This window comes from Haliaeetus leucocephalus, unplaced genomic scaffold (genome assembly GCF_000737465.1).
Source record: "Haliaeetus leucocephalus isolate CR32 unplaced genomic scaffold, Haliaeetus_leucocephalus-4.0 Scaffold555, whole genome shotgun sequence".
In the NCBI taxonomy this organism is placed as follows: Eukaryota; Metazoa; Chordata; class Aves; order Accipitriformes; family Accipitridae; genus Haliaeetus; species Haliaeetus leucocephalus.
Genome location: NW_010972991.1, coordinates 16,529,160 through 16,547,075, shown reverse-complemented (window position 1 = coordinate 16,547,075; position 17,916 = coordinate 16,529,160). Strand labels below are relative to the sequence as shown.

General features: G+C 35.7%; 1 protein-coding gene across 2 annotated transcripts in view; it reads left to right on the top strand.

Annotated features, from left to right (window-relative positions):
• The window catches only part of RIMS2 (regulating synaptic membrane exocytosis 2), a 487,588-nt gene that overhangs the window by 125,310 nt on the left and 344,362 nt on the right, over positions 1 to 17,916 (top strand). For both annotated transcript variants that reach the window (XM_010577010.1, XM_010577008.1), the window contains exon 3: positions 6,862 to 7,172. In XM_010577010.1, coding sequence (XP_010575312.1) covers positions 6,862 to 7,172 — 311 coding nt within the window. The remainder of the gene's footprint in view (positions 1 to 6,861; positions 7,173 to 17,916) is intronic.

The window sequence follows — 17,916 nt, the reverse complement described above, 5'->3', positions numbered from 1 at the left end:
TCATTCCATTTGGAAGGGACCTGGGATTTACCTAGTCCAACCTCCTGCTCAAAGTAGGATTGATACTGGAAAAGAAAAAACTATTAAGTTTCAAAAAATAATAGATGCTTGGAAAGAAGACAGCAGGAAAAGAAGAACAAGATTTCTTTGAAGAAAGGTAGAAATTGATGATGGGTGGTCCCTTATGTTTACATGATGATGACTTGTCTGTACAGTCAGAGCAGTAAAATGAATTGGAAAAGTTTCTGCTTCATTAAAAATATATCCTGACTCTGCTGTTTACAATGTATGAGCTTGAAGCAGGTATGATTTATTCCATTCACTGCAAAATGATAATTTGTGTCTTTAAAATAGATCTTAGTAAATACAAAAGATACATCAGTATTCTGGACCTAAACCTCTAGAATGATGTCCCTATAGATAAGCCCTAAATCCTCCAGCCATTGTAAAAGCCTCTATGTTTTCCTGAAATATGAATGTTGGCTATTGATAGCGCATGCTATGTATATGTCTTACATAGTTGTAGGCAGTTGCTTCCATTAAAAGGGGATATCAAAATTAAAAATTTTAAAGGAAGCACCTCATATAAAGGGATACAAATTTTGCCTCACCTGTAATGGAAATCAGTACTCTTAGTTGTAAGAGAGAATACAGATTTCAGATGGGGGGGGTGGGGGGTGTGAATTATTGTTTTTAGAGCAAACATGAGCCATTTTTTTGGTGGTGTATAGAACCAAATAGGTAGGATTTTATGCTTTAGCTAACTTCAAGAAGTCTTCTATTCTAATTCAAAGAGCTTTGAACTCTAAATAATATGCAGAGTACTAAAAAGTTTTACTTCTGACAGGGACAATTAATAGTGCTGTTGCTGTTTTACTGGAAACCTTTGGGGGATTTTAATGTATTCAGAAACAAACCAATAACCAGAAAAGAATTCAGTCTCATTTTCTGGGGAGACAATGTTCCAAGTGACACTCTCAGTCCCAGAACCAGGAGACCTAGTGATTAAACTTAAGTTCCTTGGAAACAGTGTTATGTTTCAAATAGGCAAAATGGGGAAAGATCAGCAGAAATTGAGACTGGATGGAAGGAAGATACCATTGGGTCCTACTTATACTAGGGCCACATTAGCCAAAGATGCATACATTTGCTAAATAATCGTAACTGCCGTGATTGTACAGAGGAAGCTGACTCATGTTACTGAGTGCCAACGCTGATTTGGCAGTTATCTATTCCAAGTCAACATAGTGACTAATGGAGATGAAGTACTCCTTCCTTGAAGAAACTTCCTTGGTGCAGGGTGGCTTCGAACATTGCACTGCTCTGTGATGTAATGAAGTTGTTTTGCACCTGTGACAGATTGAAAAAAAAAAAAAGAGGGACTAACTGTATGTATGTCGGTTAGTAAACATGATTAGTTACCTTGATGTTGGACCCGAGCAAAGAGTTTTCTTACTCTTCCATTTTTCTCCACCTTCCTTTCAATGCTGTATTCTTACCTTGTATAATGTTTAAGGAATTGTATCTTACATAAAATATGAGGACAAAAAAAATATCAATATATATTTATATTTAAACCAAGTGAAATTTTCAGAACAACACTAGCAGCAAGCACAACAGTTAATATAATGCTAATATATTAGGTGCTTCTGCCAAGCAGCTGAACTCTAAGACATTTGATAAAACTATAATAATAAACCTTACTGTCCTGTGAAAGTCTTCCAGTACGATTTTGCACCTCTGCCCACCTGTAATTCAAAGTAATGTTCTGAAGGCTGATGAGGATTTGGTGTCATTATTTCTTAGATTATAGTGACTAAGCTATCAAACTCAGGCTGATGTGTAATCAAATATACTGTGCCTTTTAATCTAATTTTAAATAAAATAAGATTTCCATTTTGTTCTTAGAAGTTAGTGTTAGGCCATCTGTAATTATACTTAGGGGAACAGTGAATGGTATTTTGTAAAGTAGCTGTCTTTTCGCATAATTTACCTGTAAATATTAAAATGAATGTCATACTATATCCTTTTTATTAAATTACATATTTTTTGCTTTAAGATGTCTGCAGATGTAATTTCTTTATAAATATCTTTTCCAGGCTGAGAGAGTTGGGGTTGTTCAGCCTGGAGAAGAGAAGACTCTGGGGAGACCTTATAGCAGCCTTCCAGTACATAAAGGGGGCCTACAAGAAAGCTGGAGAGGGACTTTTTACAAGGGCATGCAGTGATAGGACAAGGGGTAATGGCTTTAAACTGAAAGAGGGTAGATTGAGATTAGGTATAAGGAAGAAATTCATCACTATGAGCGTGCTAAGGCACTGGAACAGGTTGCCCAGAGATAGCAGGGGTGGATGCCCCCTCCCTGGAAGTGTCCAAGGCCAGGCTGGATGGGGCTCTGAGCAACCTGGTCTGGTGGAAGGTGTCCCTGCCCATAGCAGGGGCGTTGGAACTAGGTAATCTTTAAGGTGCCTTCCAACTCAGACCATTCTATGATTCTATGAATTTAAAGTGGTGTGTGAAATGTGTTCTGAAGAATTTAATCTAATAGACAAATCTGTAATGTTTGATTTAGGACAATACAAGGGAGTGATTTTTTGTGTATTAATTATGTGTGATACATAGATTTGAAATGGCTGATAATTGCATGTTTTGCAGAATTTGTTTTTGTGGGCTTATGTAATAAAGAGTGCTAATATTATGTGATGAAAGCTTTTGGGTAGTGTTAGCAGAAGTGAGAGCATTTTATGAAGAATCTTGTAAAAACTGCTGAAGAAATCCAAAATGTGTTAGAACTTGTTTGTTCTGTGTATAGAATTAATCTTTGTGAATGAAAGCACATGGAAGGTTTGAGGTAAATCTGTCTAATCCACATTCGGAATACTTCTTCTCAGTGTTGGATAAAAAAAGAAATTTGTCTTAAAAACCCCAAATGAAATTAAGAGTTAATGCGAAAATGTCAGGCTAGATATATTTTGTGTGGTTATTTTCACAGTTTACAGGAGAAATTTATTTGAAAAGAACTTCAGCAGTTCTTATCCTAGGCACTAGGTGGTGTTTCAGCCTTTTGTACTGAAATGCACATCTCGATACAGTGCCCCTAGCACTTTAGATGCTAATTTTAAACGAGTACTTAAATAATAATTAGAGATGTCGGAGAGCAGATTTTTGTCCATTTTTTCCTTTTCAAATTGGCAGTGTTCCCATGTTGAGAAGAACTGACACCCACAAGTTGCAACACTGATGCTCATGTACAAAATGTGTTCACGACTGTTGAACTCTTCAGAGTGGTGGTTAGGAGATTCGAAAATGGGTGTAGTAGGTAACGTGCCTACATTAGAGTGCAGATTTCTGATGTAATGGATTAGCCCTTTTTTAATTACTGTTTTAGAAGGGAAACTTCTGTGGGTTGTCTTTGCAGATATGTCAAAATGCATGTACTGAGCATCCAATCGACTCACGTAGTCTCCCCTTCCCTTCTCTGCTGTGTGGCTGTCACAGTCACATGAAATGCTCCATCCTGGTGGGGACTTGGCAGGGACAGAGCTGCTCTGCGTGTATGTGAGCTGCTGAGCGCTCTGTTGTAGGCACCTGGGGGCAAAAGCAGAAATCCTGTCCAGGAATATGCCACCTTCCCGTCTGTGCTCTTATGACACTATCTTACATGTGTGTCTGTCATTTAATTGAGAGGTCTGCACTGTAAATTACCACTATTTTTTAAATTGCAAGTGTACTTCTACATGCTACGATAAGTTGGAGAAGCCAGTTTAGCCCTGTACTCATTGAGGGCTTGAACTGCTAACTGCTTGGTGCCCACTGAAAGCACATAAATTTCTATGTGTGTGTGACAGTTGCCAATCTGCTCATTGTATGTGATTATTTGAAGCTAAAATTATAGCTACTTGGGTCAACACTATGGAAGTCTACATGTTGCAAGTACATTGCAAATAAGGCTTTATTGGAAGTGTTAGCTATAAATATTATGAAACACTCTTAGAAGGGCAGAAAAAAATCTGCAAAATACATAAATATATGCATTTTTAATGCTGTATATTTGAATTTTTTTCAACATGAAATACTTTAAGTAAATTTTTCTTTTCTGTAAAAATTTTCTTTTTTTCATGAAGTGCTTTCAGTTTAAGTGCTCATACTGTTTCCTGCAGGCCTGACCCAATTACTTCGGTAGTCTGTAAGAAACACTGCACAGTGGAAACTGTTGAAACCAGTTTGACTTCAGCAGGGCCTGGGAGATAATATGGTGTCTTCCTTGAAGTGTCACTGACAGTCACTGAAAAACAGCTTCCAAGCTATAGAGGTGGAAATAAAATACCAGATGATGATACAGTAGAGAACAACAACAAAGATAGCATAGCGTAATATCTTTAGTCAGGGACTGGGTTTGATGAAACTTTTACCATAAAATGTTTGCTTGTTTCACATGGGTCTCATGGCACTGACAATTGCATTGCTCTGTTCTGCTATACATCATCATCTACCTAGTTTGGCAGGAGCTAAGATTTATGTTGAAACAGATCACTAAATTTTGTGTATCACGGAGAAGAGGTTAGGTCAGGAGTACTCCTCCTGATTCTACTTTTAGAGGAGGAGATATTAAATCTTATTCATTCAGAAGGACCTCTCATTCTCTTGGGTACAAGAGAATAATACTGGTCATCCTGGAGTGCATTATCCTGGGACAAAATGTGGCTGTAAGCCAAGGACATAGTTGCTCAAGTGTTTAGACTGTGATATCTATTTTTTGTGACATTTTAACATCTACTAATATAAGGAAAAATAACACACAAAAACTTTGGGGGATTTTACCTTGTAGTCATTCAAATTGTTATATATTTGTATACTTAAATAATTGTTTCAGATCTGGTCCTTTCATTGCCCTGACACATATATGGAAAGTTTAGAACTTCTTTCAGCTGTGTACAAACCAAGCAGGAATATTAAAGGCTTTTAATTGTTACTGATTAAAGAGAGCAAAAATACTTCTGCCTTTTGTGGTGAAATTTCAGTTTGGAGCTTTCATGTACTTTCTAACTTAATTAGCAAAGGTAAAACAGACCTGTTCTTGAATTTGTATTTGAATGATGGCGAGGCCTGAAACATACACAGTATTGACCTTTGTTCTCAGGACCTCTAACTTGCTTCAGACAGCAAGCTGCTGCTCAGGGAGTCTCTCTTTTTTACCCTGCTTTGATATTTTGTTCTGTCTGGTTGAAATCATCAGACGTGAGTTCTCATAAATGGAATATCAGCATTATAAAAAGTTAAGAAGGAAGTTTACCATGATGGGGCATATTGCCACCATTAAATGGACAAGTGGTGCCTCCTTTTCCTGCCCCAGCATGGCAGTTTGTGAATGAGGTAGTCAGTGAGTTTAATTTGAGTACAAACCTTGTATCCAAGTAACCTTCTATATGATGCTTTCATCAAAACATTTTTGGCGAGACTTGACTGGACAGCATGGTCTAAATTTTCTATTAGATAGCTGTCTGGAGAATAAAAGTAAGATATAGATTGCAGCTTCTGAAACGTTTTCTGGTGGACTGAGGCAGATGTATTGTGGAGGTAGAAGCTACATTTTCCATGTGATTCAACCATGGAACTAACTGCATTTAAAAGAATAATGAAGAGCATTAATGTAAGCCTTTGAATGTCCTGTACTGTAAGTCCTTGAAAAAGAGGCAGCTTGGTGTAGGATTAAAACTGTAGACTTGATAACTAGGTTGAAGGCTGAATGTAGACATTCAAGGAACATGTAGTAGAAAAGATACAATTTTGTCTGTGAGCTAAGACAAAAATATATAACAGAAGAACTGAGATAAAGCTAAAGAAAAATGGAGATTAAGGAGTGAAGGACTAAACTTGTGGTGAATTAATGCTATGTACAATTGAAATTTTAAGATAACACAATAACCAGTTTGAATGTGCCATTGTATTAATAACCGGTCTTTTGTATTTGATTCATTACATCCTGATTTATTCTCATGTAACAGAAGAACTGAATGTGAAATTAATTTACAGATAATTGGCATTGGCAATTTCCTGCACTGCCATGTGACTAAGGTGATAGGATACAAAAGCTTTGCAAGCAAGTACATTTTAGAATATTAAAAAAATCTCATTACTATGCAGAGGATCTTACAACTGAGAAGCTGTAATCATTTTAATAATTTAGTAAGCATACAGAGAAAGCTAAATCTTGGCCATGGAGACACTCACCACCTTATATATTGTGTTACGTTATTTATAAAATGGCTTTGATTTACAATAGCTTTGAAAAGCAAGTCACTTTTTGAAGTCAGCTTCTTCATGTAAATGTAAGATACAGATCGCCACTGAAGTAAATCAGCAGGGCATTTTGGACAATTATAAAATTACTTGTTTGCAACAGGAGAGGATCTATTCCAAAGTTCCTCACTCTGACTTAGTAAGAGATTAAATGTTTAATGCATTTTCATTTTTATTCCTTTTTTCTATCATCCTATCATCCTCAACCTATAGTCTTCATTTTCAAATATTACATTTACTGCCATTGGAATGTCAATATGTAGATTCTTTTCATTTATATTGCTACTGTCTGTGGTTTTCCCTTGTATTACAAATGATGCAGCAAAAGTGGAATAAAAGTATTTTTGAGTTTTTATTTTTTTCTGAAATTATTTCCTCCAAGGTTGTACAGACATATTTTATTGTGCTGTGGCTAAACTATTGTAATTTTAATAGAAAGAATTAAAATAGTATTCTTTCTGCCTTTCGAAATGACAACAATTATTTGATATATGCTTGATGAAAACTTTGTGTACAGTGTTCACAAGCTAACAGATTTTCCATTTAAATGTGTCTGAACAGGTAATGTGGGTATGTAACTTGTGCCGAAAACAACAAGAAATCCTCACAAAATCTGGAGCCTGGTTCTATAACAGTGGATCAAATGCACCACAGCAGCCTGACCAAGAAGGTATTAGAGGTTTGCGGAACGAGGAAGCACCTCAAGAGAAAAAAGCAAAGCTGCAGGAGCATTTACAGTACCAGGGACCATCAGGTGACATATCCACACAAGTTTTGGACAAAAACAGATCTCAAGGGCTCACAAGGCAAGACTCAATTAAGAATGGTTCAGGAGTAAAGCATCAAGTAACAAGTGACACAACGTCAGACAGGTAAGAAAGTTTTTGATGTTTATGCTGATAAGATCTGCTGAATTTATGCTACAATTTTTATTTTGTCTTTTTAAGTTTTATCTCATTTTTATTCTATAGCCTATAAGATATATACTAGGCTTCTTGAAACAATTCTAAGAAGCAGCAGCTGAGGAGTCTCTTATTGTATTCAGATGGTCACAGACAATGTGTGTTCTTCATTCCTTTCCATTAAAAAAACAACATGGAAAATGACAATAGCAGTGTGACAGAGCTTGTCCATGTGTTTGCAACTTTCTCGAATTATAGTCATTGTGCTGTACAGAATGTTACCATTTTTCTTTTGTGGCTACTAACTTTATAGCAGAATCTTAGTAATCCAAAACAGGGCTCAAAAAACCAAGTTAATGGAAGATGGTGGCTGTCCAGACTACTGAACTAAATCATCTGGTAGTACTTGCAATACATAGTATTGAAGATGGTGAAATCTTTGTGTGATGACCTTGAGTCTTTTCATGGTTTCTCAGTTTCTTGCTGTTAGTTATTGTCATTAGTATGAAAATTTTTTTCTTCAATGGTTTATCTCAGCGTTACTTGGCGTTGGTTGAAACTGTGGCTGTTTCAGCGCTAATGTAGTAAGACCCAGTTTAGCCAGAGGCTGGAGCTGGAAATTCCCTCCCTTTATCTTGATGTGATTGTACCAAAAGGCACCAGAAGGCTCTCAGCCTCTGTGGCTATGTTTTACTGGAACACAAAAGTAAAAACTGTTTAATTGAATGAATTTAATTTCTTTCTAAGCAAGACCAGAATAGAACTTTAAATATGGAGGGAGAAGAAACAAGAGAGTGAGCTTGCTCATGTGTTTCCATGGAAATGATACCCTCTCTCTCCAGAGACCTCCACCTGCCTTGGAATTTGGCAGCCAGAGCAGTATAATCTGGCAGTCTTCCTCTGCTGCCCAGCTATGACCTCGTTACAATATTTATTCCGCAAGCTTGAAACAAGTTAGACAGCTATAATATCTTTTACAGCTAATATAATTAAAATTGTTTTCCTTCTCCCTCACCTCTTGTATTCTACCATATTTTATTTCCTATTTTTGGTTTTATTTGGGAACAAACTGAATGTAATTAATCTAACTCTTTTTGTTTAACTTACTCTGCCTGTTGCCCTTTGCTCTGATTTCAGCTGATGGGTTCAGTATTTAGTGGCCCTGAGTGCTCCTCAGTTATATGCATGGTCTCTGAGAAATACAGCTGGCAGCTTAACGTGATGCTAAGGAGCAGGAGAGAGGGACTGATTCTCTTGTGGTTCTTCTTTTTCCTTAATTTTGCCAGGAAGATGGTATCATACATAAAGTGATGATGAAAAACCCCCTTCTTGTTCTCAGCAGTAATTTAACTCTGAAAGTGTTTTTATATTATATGCGTGCAGTAAGAGAGATGGAGGGAGGGATATACAAATAAATATATAATTTGGATATGTAATATGCACTTATCCTAAACAGAATAGTATGATAAACATGGACAATATAAAGTAATACTTACCAACAGGAAGAATGTAGAATTTGTGCCTGAAATCAGAACCATTCTGCTAATTGTGATCACTTCTACTCAACATATTGTTTAAATCCAGATTGTTTTTTCAGCCATTATCCTCTTCCTGTTTTACTTAGATACTAATACTAGTGTTCCCTAATTAACATATACAAGTATGTTTACAGTATATTTATGAGATGTATTACATGCTATTGAAGGTTAGAGGGTCTTCTGAATAATTTTCTTTCCTAATGTTCCTCACCTTAACTGTCTTTCCTTTGCTGGAAATAATGAAAAAGACTCCTCCTTGATGCCCAATCAATGTCTGATTGGTCAAATGGGCTTTTAGAGGAGAATATCAGCACCTCTGAGAGAGACTATCCCAGAATTCAAGGCTGGGGATAGGCCTTAAGTTTGTACCTGTATATGCTGTGGTGCCATTGCTGTTCTCAGCAATAATATTGAGAAGGCTTACAATTTTATTACATTCAACCACCGTTAAGAACACAAGATAATATATTGTTATCTTTATACTGAAGTCATGCATAGAATATGTATCATGACTTGATATAATTTTAATATTAAGATTTGTAAATCCATCTATGTTCTCTTTATTATTATTGATCAAGTTAAGAAAACTAATTTTATCTATTTGAAACTTGCAGTTGTGGTCAAGTGATTGTAGATAACTTTTCCTAAAGGCTTCTCATCTTCTGTCTTCTTTTCTGAACGCTTCATATTATGCTGGTTTTTGTTTTTTGTTTTTTGGTTTTTTTTAACATTAACTGAAAGAACCAGCCAGTAGAGAAACATGTTATATGGGAGATCATCATGACAGGTTTTTTTTCTATTCTTAAATTAATTCTGTGCAGAAATTGAGATACTCTCTTATGGTAGACCATTTGTCTAGATAAGCTAATTCTAGGAGAAAACCATGGCTGTTCAAAATGTCCAAAATAATAGGGAAATAGCCAAAAAAGTCTCAAATATTTGGAAGTGGTTGTTATTTACCTTGCACAATGTCAATAATAGAAGTAAGTAGAAAGTAAGAACTATATTATCTGTTTTATTTTTCATCCCAAACACATTAGTTTTGACACAAAAAATAATTTTAAAAGTTAAAAACAATAAAACACTTGTGAAAAAAGTAATTGCTAAGACTCTATATACTTGGGTTCTTATGATTTGAATACAAAGGTAAAATGTCATTTTTTATCAAAGTTTTTTTAACATTGGCAGCTTCCTTTGATGTTACAGCAATCATTACTTAGTAGTTCTTTATATCAAGTATATATCTTCTCTTGATCGTCTGGAGACAAACTGGTCACAGAGTAAAGGGCAATTCACTCCTTGAATCTCAAGAACATCAATGCCATTTCTGTTTCATTCCTTACTATATCTTACTTGGTTGTGCTTTTTTGTTTTTCCATTCCTGAGTAGTACTCAGCATATTTTTCCTGTTTTCTTTACTGGTATTATTCTTCCTTAAAATAACATTGTTTCAACCATTAGACTAGTATTCTGTTCCCTTGATGTATGCAATCAATAGATCCCAAACTGTTCAGACAGACAGATAGGTACTTGATTGTAAATTTTCTTTGACTGTTTTGATATTTGTTGTCTTAAAGAAGTCTGGGATGATTTTGGATTGCACATCTCCAGGGATGTTTTTCTTATACTGGATCTATTGCGGAAGAAAAGAAAAGACAAGAACTATTCAGGAGCAAGTAGTTACCACCAGCAGAACAGTTTTCCATTATTAATTTTTTTTCCAGTTCATATCCAATATTTATAACGTGCCTTACAGTGCTTTTAGTAGTAAACCCATGGAGAAGGCAGAGGCAGCAAGCACACAATAGGGTCCAGTGTTAGATTACTTTCAATAATTGACTGTCTTGTATTTGACATTGTTTGAGGTGATACTAGCATAATTTGTATCACATGGAGATTTTATGCTAAGGGCAGTTGAAAAGTAACCATATGTAGTAGTTTTCACAGACTGAACCTTGTGAGCGGAGTATGCATGCTGTTGTAGTATAACGCTAGACTCCCTGAAAACTGCCAAATGATGTGAACCAAAGAAATGCAAAATATTACTCTCTGTAATCCATAGACTCAGAAGGTCCATTCTGAGGTCTGCTGTGCACAGATGGTAGATTTATGGCTGTATGCACTGCAGTTCTTTGATTTGTACTATCCAATTTCACATTAATTTTGGATTATACAAAAGGGTCTTTTATTTTATTTTGATCAAAACCATTCATGTACTCTATTGTTCCCAAGACCTACGCTACTCATCATTCAATACATTGTGTTTTCTTTCTAGCAGCAAAATTATTTGAATAGACATAATCTTTTTTGAGTCATTTTGTATCAGGCAATCAGCTTGTGAAATGGTTGTTTTCTTCATTCCAAAACCTAAGCCAAAGCAAATGTTTATAATGTCCTATTAAAATGTGTATAACTTCCTAATAATAAAAGCTGGGGAACAGGGAACCTTAATGCTGATACAAAGGGGTTTTTTATGTGTCACTCTGTTTGCCTGAATTGTTAGATCTTTAGGTGATGTTGCCTTGCTTGAGTTGTAAAATAATTATTTTTCTTGCTTTTGGTAGGATCCACTGTAAAGCCATTTCAGTCATTTTCCACATATGAATTTAGTGTTTTAAATTGTAAATCTTCTGTGACATTCCAGAGGTGTTGCTTTATAAACCTCTTTTCTATATATGTGGCATTTCACTATCCTTTTTAAGCAATAACTCTGCTGAAGTAGGAGACAACCCATGTGTCTTCCCAGTGCATGGTTATGATGACATTACTATTTCTAATCTAATGCCCATCTGAAATGATGTTATGCAGTTCAGGTAGCTGTGAATGATTAAGTGTGGTCGTCCCCGTGTCTGTCCATCCACCCCCCCCCCCCCAATCCGTCCTGTATGAATCCAAAATGCTTCCAAAATTTGAAAATGTTAACTTTGATTTTACAATATATATTTGTCATGCATTCTATTAGTGTAAGAAGAGCTCTCCTTAAGGATATTTTTCATGAGATTCAATGCAAAAAAAAAAAGTGAAAATATCATGAGAAAGTTTGTTTTCATGTTTCATGACTCAATCTATTATTGCTGCATCTGTCAGAGGGTGAGCAATATCAGAAAAAAAGAATTAGTTCTTGGTATCAGTAAAGATCGTGATCTGTAAGATCATGATTTAAAGCAAGACTAATGAAGAAAGCTGCCTGAACCCCTTTCAGATTAACTGTAAGGATATGAGATCAAATCATAAAAAACAGAACGAAAACAACAAATTGAGAGAGTGAGCAGCTGCAGAATTGTACAACAGCAGTATTTATTTTCCAGGCCAGCACACATGGATAAAATATATCCTCCTTCTCCCTTCCTTCCCTTCTCCTTTCAGAGATACATATGTATTTTGGAGGTTCATTTTCTATCCTTTTTATCTCAGAAAAAAAGGAGGATTTTCATGGTGGTTTCCACACACTGTAGTGGGTTTGGAGGATGCATTTTATTCTGAGTAAGAACTGCAAACAAGACTGTTGAGGCTACTTGGGTCTGAAGATGCAGGTTTTGTGCATATATTCTTTATGGAATGTATACACGTTTCCCACATATAAAAGTTTTATTCTATTGCGTTACCAGTGGCAGTAGAATGAAAGTGGTCCCCTGTGTCCCTTTGCTTCCGTTCTTGGAAGGAGTGCCAGTATGAGTTGGCAGCGTAGGCTCTGTCTTTTGGGACTGCCGTTGGGGATGTCAGGGTGTGAACAGAGAGAAAAAAGAGACCAAAATAAGAGGGAAGAGAAGGAGAGAGGAAAAAGCAGGCATAAGCTAGCTGAGAAACATCAAAGAGCAGCATGAATTAAATAAATGAAAATGTGTGTCCATCTGTTTCATGTTATATCTTTTTCAAATGGCTCTTCTTTAATTGCTGGATTATGAACAACAGATACTGAGAACACCACTGATGGTAGTTTTTTGCAATTTAAAGTACGACAATGTAACATTAAAGAATCAGTCAATTACATTTCTTTCTGAAAGGCTTGAAAACTGGCCATTTCCCACGATTATCACTATTTTTCTTCTGCAACACTTATGACACAGCACTGTGGTGCAGCCTCTGATTTTGATTGCTTCTATTTCTGAGAAGATAAATCTTTAGCCCAGGTGTCTTAAAAAAGTGTACAATCTTTACCTGGGCCTGTGGAAATGAAGCATATTTGAAAATATGCTCAAATAAAATAGAGGCATTTTAACTTTTTTACCTATGTTTTTCTACCTGCTGACATATTTAAAGACAGTGAGAAATATTAAAATAATTGTATGGCGATAATGTTTAAAATCAGGGAGTTGATATCCAAGAGTCAGACTGGCAATGTTATGTGAAGATTTGTTCGTGTGCAGAAGCATCCACTAAGGACAACAGTGTCTCTAAACTTTTTAGAATTCTTTATGTAAGTATTAACTCACATGAATTTATTTTTTTTAACATTGATGACCACCACAGTAGAAAAAACACACAATTGTTGAGAAAGCATAATGATATTCTTTCACTTCATGAATAAATCTAATACTTTGTACAAGTATTTTGCAGGTTGAGTTTAAAATTGAATCAATATTCTTTTCCATGCATGACTGCAAAGAGCTGTTACTGACTTTCCCTGGTGCTAGAACAGGATGCAAAATTTGGGCATTAGAGGTACCCTACAGTATTTTTAACATATTAACCAAAGATTTAAGTTTTACAGGATTTGAGCTGCATCCAAATAAGGTTTTATCTTTATCTTCCTGCTCCTGTTCCAGCATTTTTCACCACTTTGATAGTCAGTCCTTGGAGCTGTAATGTGAAACCAATGTCAATCCGAAAACTGTAGTCTCAGTAGTTTTGCTTTTGTTTCTTGTGCTGTCTATCTTCCACTTCAGTGTATGCTTTGTATGATTCTTGAGGTAATAACTTAGAACAAATGAGTGAGTTAGTTTCTTCTTCACAGATGTCCTCTTTTAATTATTTCATTCCTCTATGTATAAGCTTAGAGGTGTGGATCAACATTTCATGGCTATTCCAATTTTCCGGTAGAAACTAAAGCTATGCTTATCTGCTGTCCCAATCTGGAATGGCATAAAAAGGAAATTAATAATAACTGTGGCCAGAGGAAGCAATAGAAATTTATGGGAAGGGAGCCAGAGAAAATGCAGTATTTAATTATTGAAAAGAAGTACCTTGGGTCCAAGAAAGTCAGAAATCCTTCAGTGCAGAAGTTTTAATGAAATAATTAGACACTTATGACGAGGATTAAACCACACCTACTTTTGAGGATGAGTAAGGAGTTTGGTACCATCTGTAATGCAGAGTCTCTGTAAGAAGTTCCTAAATGGTACTGACATTGTCTATCAACAGCGCAGACTACCTATAGTGGGTATGCTGTTGTTAATAGGTTGCAGGGGTTTGTAGCATCTCCATTCTATTCTAACATCTGGAAAAGAGGGGGAGCTTTTTCTCTCCATTATCTTTGCAGAACTGTCTGTCTTCTGGCAAACAAAACTGCTTGTACAATTCTGTTTGTCTCCTAATGTCAGTTTTGTGTGTCTCCTGCTCATGTGAATAGTGACAATGCCAACACAACATTCAGGCCGTGCAGCCACACTGTGACTTCAGTATGTTTTTTCCTGAGATGTGCATTGCTTCCTTCCCTCCCTCCCTTCCTTCCTCCCCTTTTATTTTCCCCACAGTAGCAGAACAACCAATGAGCTGGCTGTTCTTAAATTTTTTCTGATGACGTTTTATTAAAAGAAATACTTTTTTTTTTTTAAAGCCAGCTTTTATCTAGCTGTAGAATCTGTACTGAGTAGCATTGGGCCCCTGACCCATGGTAGATACAATTTGGGATCCTTTTCTTAGAGAAAGCTAATCTGTTTGGAGAAGAGAAAAAGAGAAGAGGAAACTTCCCTAACTGTAGCAGAACTAACCTACCTTAATAAACAGTCTAAAACTGCTGTTTCTTTTCAAACATTAAAGAGTGTTTTAATTAAACACATAACAAAGAGATTGAACTTCAGCTTTAAGTGACAATCTGACCTTAGCTGCAGTCATTCTCTGCAGTGAGCAAATCTCATGTTGGTTTTAGGGAATTTCATTTTCATAATTTACTGTAGAGTGCCTTGTCAAAAATAATTCCATTGCAACATGATGTTTGTATTTTGCTTACTGTTACTGATTACTTGATTTTTTTCTTAATTATGCATATTTGTTGCATTCTGCTTACTGAAAACTAGCACTTACTATTTGACTTTTCTCACTCTTATGCAGAATGATCTCAGGGAAGTCTTGATATTTGGTGCTGATATTTGGTATCTTTGAAGTGGAGTTTGGCTTTCCATTGCAGTGTTATGTTTCTGTATATCACAGCTATGTCTTTAACTGTGCTAAAAGACCATTAATAATCTAAATCTCTAAACACAGAGCTCAGCTGTATCAGAATATTGAACATTTTTTATTAAGTACTAACCACAGCTAACATTTATGGAATTAAATGTAGTTTTGCTTTTATCTAAATTGACCCTGAAAGAAAGCAATACCAGAAAAAAAATTTGAGGGTGGTACCATTTTTAATTTATTTTTTTAAATTAATGAGGCCAGTACCTTTCTGGGTTGAGCATGTCTTCTTAAAGTGCTGTTTTGTTGACCTTGCACAAACATGAATGTTAGAGCTCACTGTGTGTTCATAATCCTTAGTTGTGTTGTGCTCTGTTCTTTGGAGGTTAATTTCTCTTCAGGAGTATAAATAACAGATTTTGTTTGAATTTCATATTTACAAAATTGATGTGTAAAGGTGAATAAGTTACATCTGTGGAGTGCAGCCGAGGGAAATGGCTAACATTTAATAAAGGACTCGGCTAACTCAAGTTTGTAGTTTCTGGCAGCAAAGTGGTTCTGGAATCAGCAGGAGGCAATTCAATGAATGGCCTTATATTTTCATACTTTTTACCAAAACTGTATAAAATTAAAATGAGAATGAATAATTGTTACTGGTACAAATTTTTTCTTTGGCTCTTTTTTTGTGCCCGTAGAAGTCACAAATGATAAAGCAATCACTTCTGCAGTGCAATTTAGTTGTCATATATCTTTTACATGGCAAGTTTAATAATTTTAGTAAATGTCAATCTATTTTATTAAGTCAGATCTGAGGAAAAAAAACCACGAACTAAAAAACGAATGCAATAGGACCAGGATGACCATATTTTCATAATTAAAAATTACATTATTAAGCAATACTATTTTGTTTTCTACCTTGTGTTTAGCATGATTATTCTGTTTCTTTTTATGCCCCTTCTTCAAGCCAAATCCTTTTTTGTCCCTTTATCTACTCTGGAATGTCTTTATCTAGTTAATTATTTATTCTATTAGCTTGTTTTCTTTTGTGTATCATCATCTCTTTCTTACTGGTGTGAGTGCGTACCAAACTCTAGCTAGACATTGGAAGTGTTTTCAAAGATATAGTCATGGTATTCCTTCACTTAAAGACAGACATTCTTTTCTTCTCTAACCCAGTTCTTTTTCTTTCCCCTAGCTCTAGCTCACCTCCCTTCCTCAATTTCCAACAATTCTGCAACCATTCATAAGTGTCCTTTTCAGATTTATGGTAAAGTAATTGGACACTTCTCTCCCAAGCTTTGAGAAATCTTAATTTTGTGCCTTTCAGTAAAAACAGGCCTCACTACATTCTTTACTAGCCAAAAGGAAGACAGCCACAGACATTTTAAGGGAACAGTTACCTGTTCTAGCAAAGTAGTGCAGTACAATGTCTTTTCAAATTAAGTAGAAAATGTAGGTGACCTGAAGTCAGTGACTCTTAACTTAAAGTGGAGTTTTAAATTCCAAGGTAATATCTATGTATGATATGCAGTGGGTTGTGTATACGCAACTTGCTCTGACATCTGTGCATTGTGCAGCACTGTGCCCTGTGATCATGCCCTGGTGTTTCAGAAAATGACATCAGAAAGTGCCCATTTCTGCAGCACTGGGCTTCCTGGAAATGCCATTAGGGACTTGGTAAGTGTATCATCTTCATAGAATAAGAGGAGGTTAAGTTGCTCCAAACACAGTTTTCCCAATTTCTGGTCCAGTGTTTTGTCAGCTGATATTACATGCTTGAATGGGTCCCTAGATGTAGTTTATCTGCCAAATTAAGTTTTTATTATGCAGCTTGTAATAGGACGAATCATGAACTTTGCTGCAGAAAACCCATTTTCTCTGGCAAAAAGAAAACAGCAAGGACAACTGTTCTTATGGTAATATCTTGATAGAAAGCAATACATTTTAGCTGCAAGAGGTTTTATTCTGTAATGACTTTGTGAAAGTCCTGGACTTTAAATGATAGACTTCCTAGATGGTCACTTAAAAAAAATAATTTAAAAAATACCCATCAAGGCAGATGAGATTAAAGCAGAAAGCATCTGATTTTCTTTGTAATTCCAAATCAGCTGGGAAGCTTCAGAAGGACATTGCATTCTAAAGTTCCAAATCAGTGCACAAAACCAATTTTTTTTCCCAGAGGTAGATTAATTTTAATTAAATCTTGTTGACTCTGGCATGAGGTGCTGGGCTGACAAAAATGGACCTACCTCAGTTGTTTCTTTATGCTCCAGTTAGAATTCTGAAAAATGTTTAACCTAGAAGAGGAATCACAATTAGTTCAACAATCTCACCTCTTGAATATAAAAAGTTTGACAACTCAACAGTTAGTTCACCTCCTCATGATGCTGAGATAATTGCGTTTTATTCCTGAAATGGACATGCAATGATTCATCTTCCTGTACCATTCATTAACAGGGATTGGAACAAAAAAGAATTCTTGAAAGAAACCCAATTTAACTTGGGTTTGCATTTATTAAAAAACAATATATATTTTGGGTGCTTCCCATGTCTCATAGCTCAAGTAAATACAATGACTGGAGAATTTATTTTAATTTAGAAAATATGTATTAATATTTGAAGGAAGAAATTAGATATTTAATTGCTACTCAGCATACTTTTTTTTTTTGACGCGGAGATTCTTCCCTAAACGAGAATGTAAATTATAAAGACCCTGAGAATCAGAGTGTGAAGGAAAAGAGGAAGATATGTCACTTAAACAATGGAAAAGGGAGGAGTATTTTGTAGATGAGACTGACTCAAAACAAACTCCGGAACTTTGGATGTTAAGGCCAGTGCTA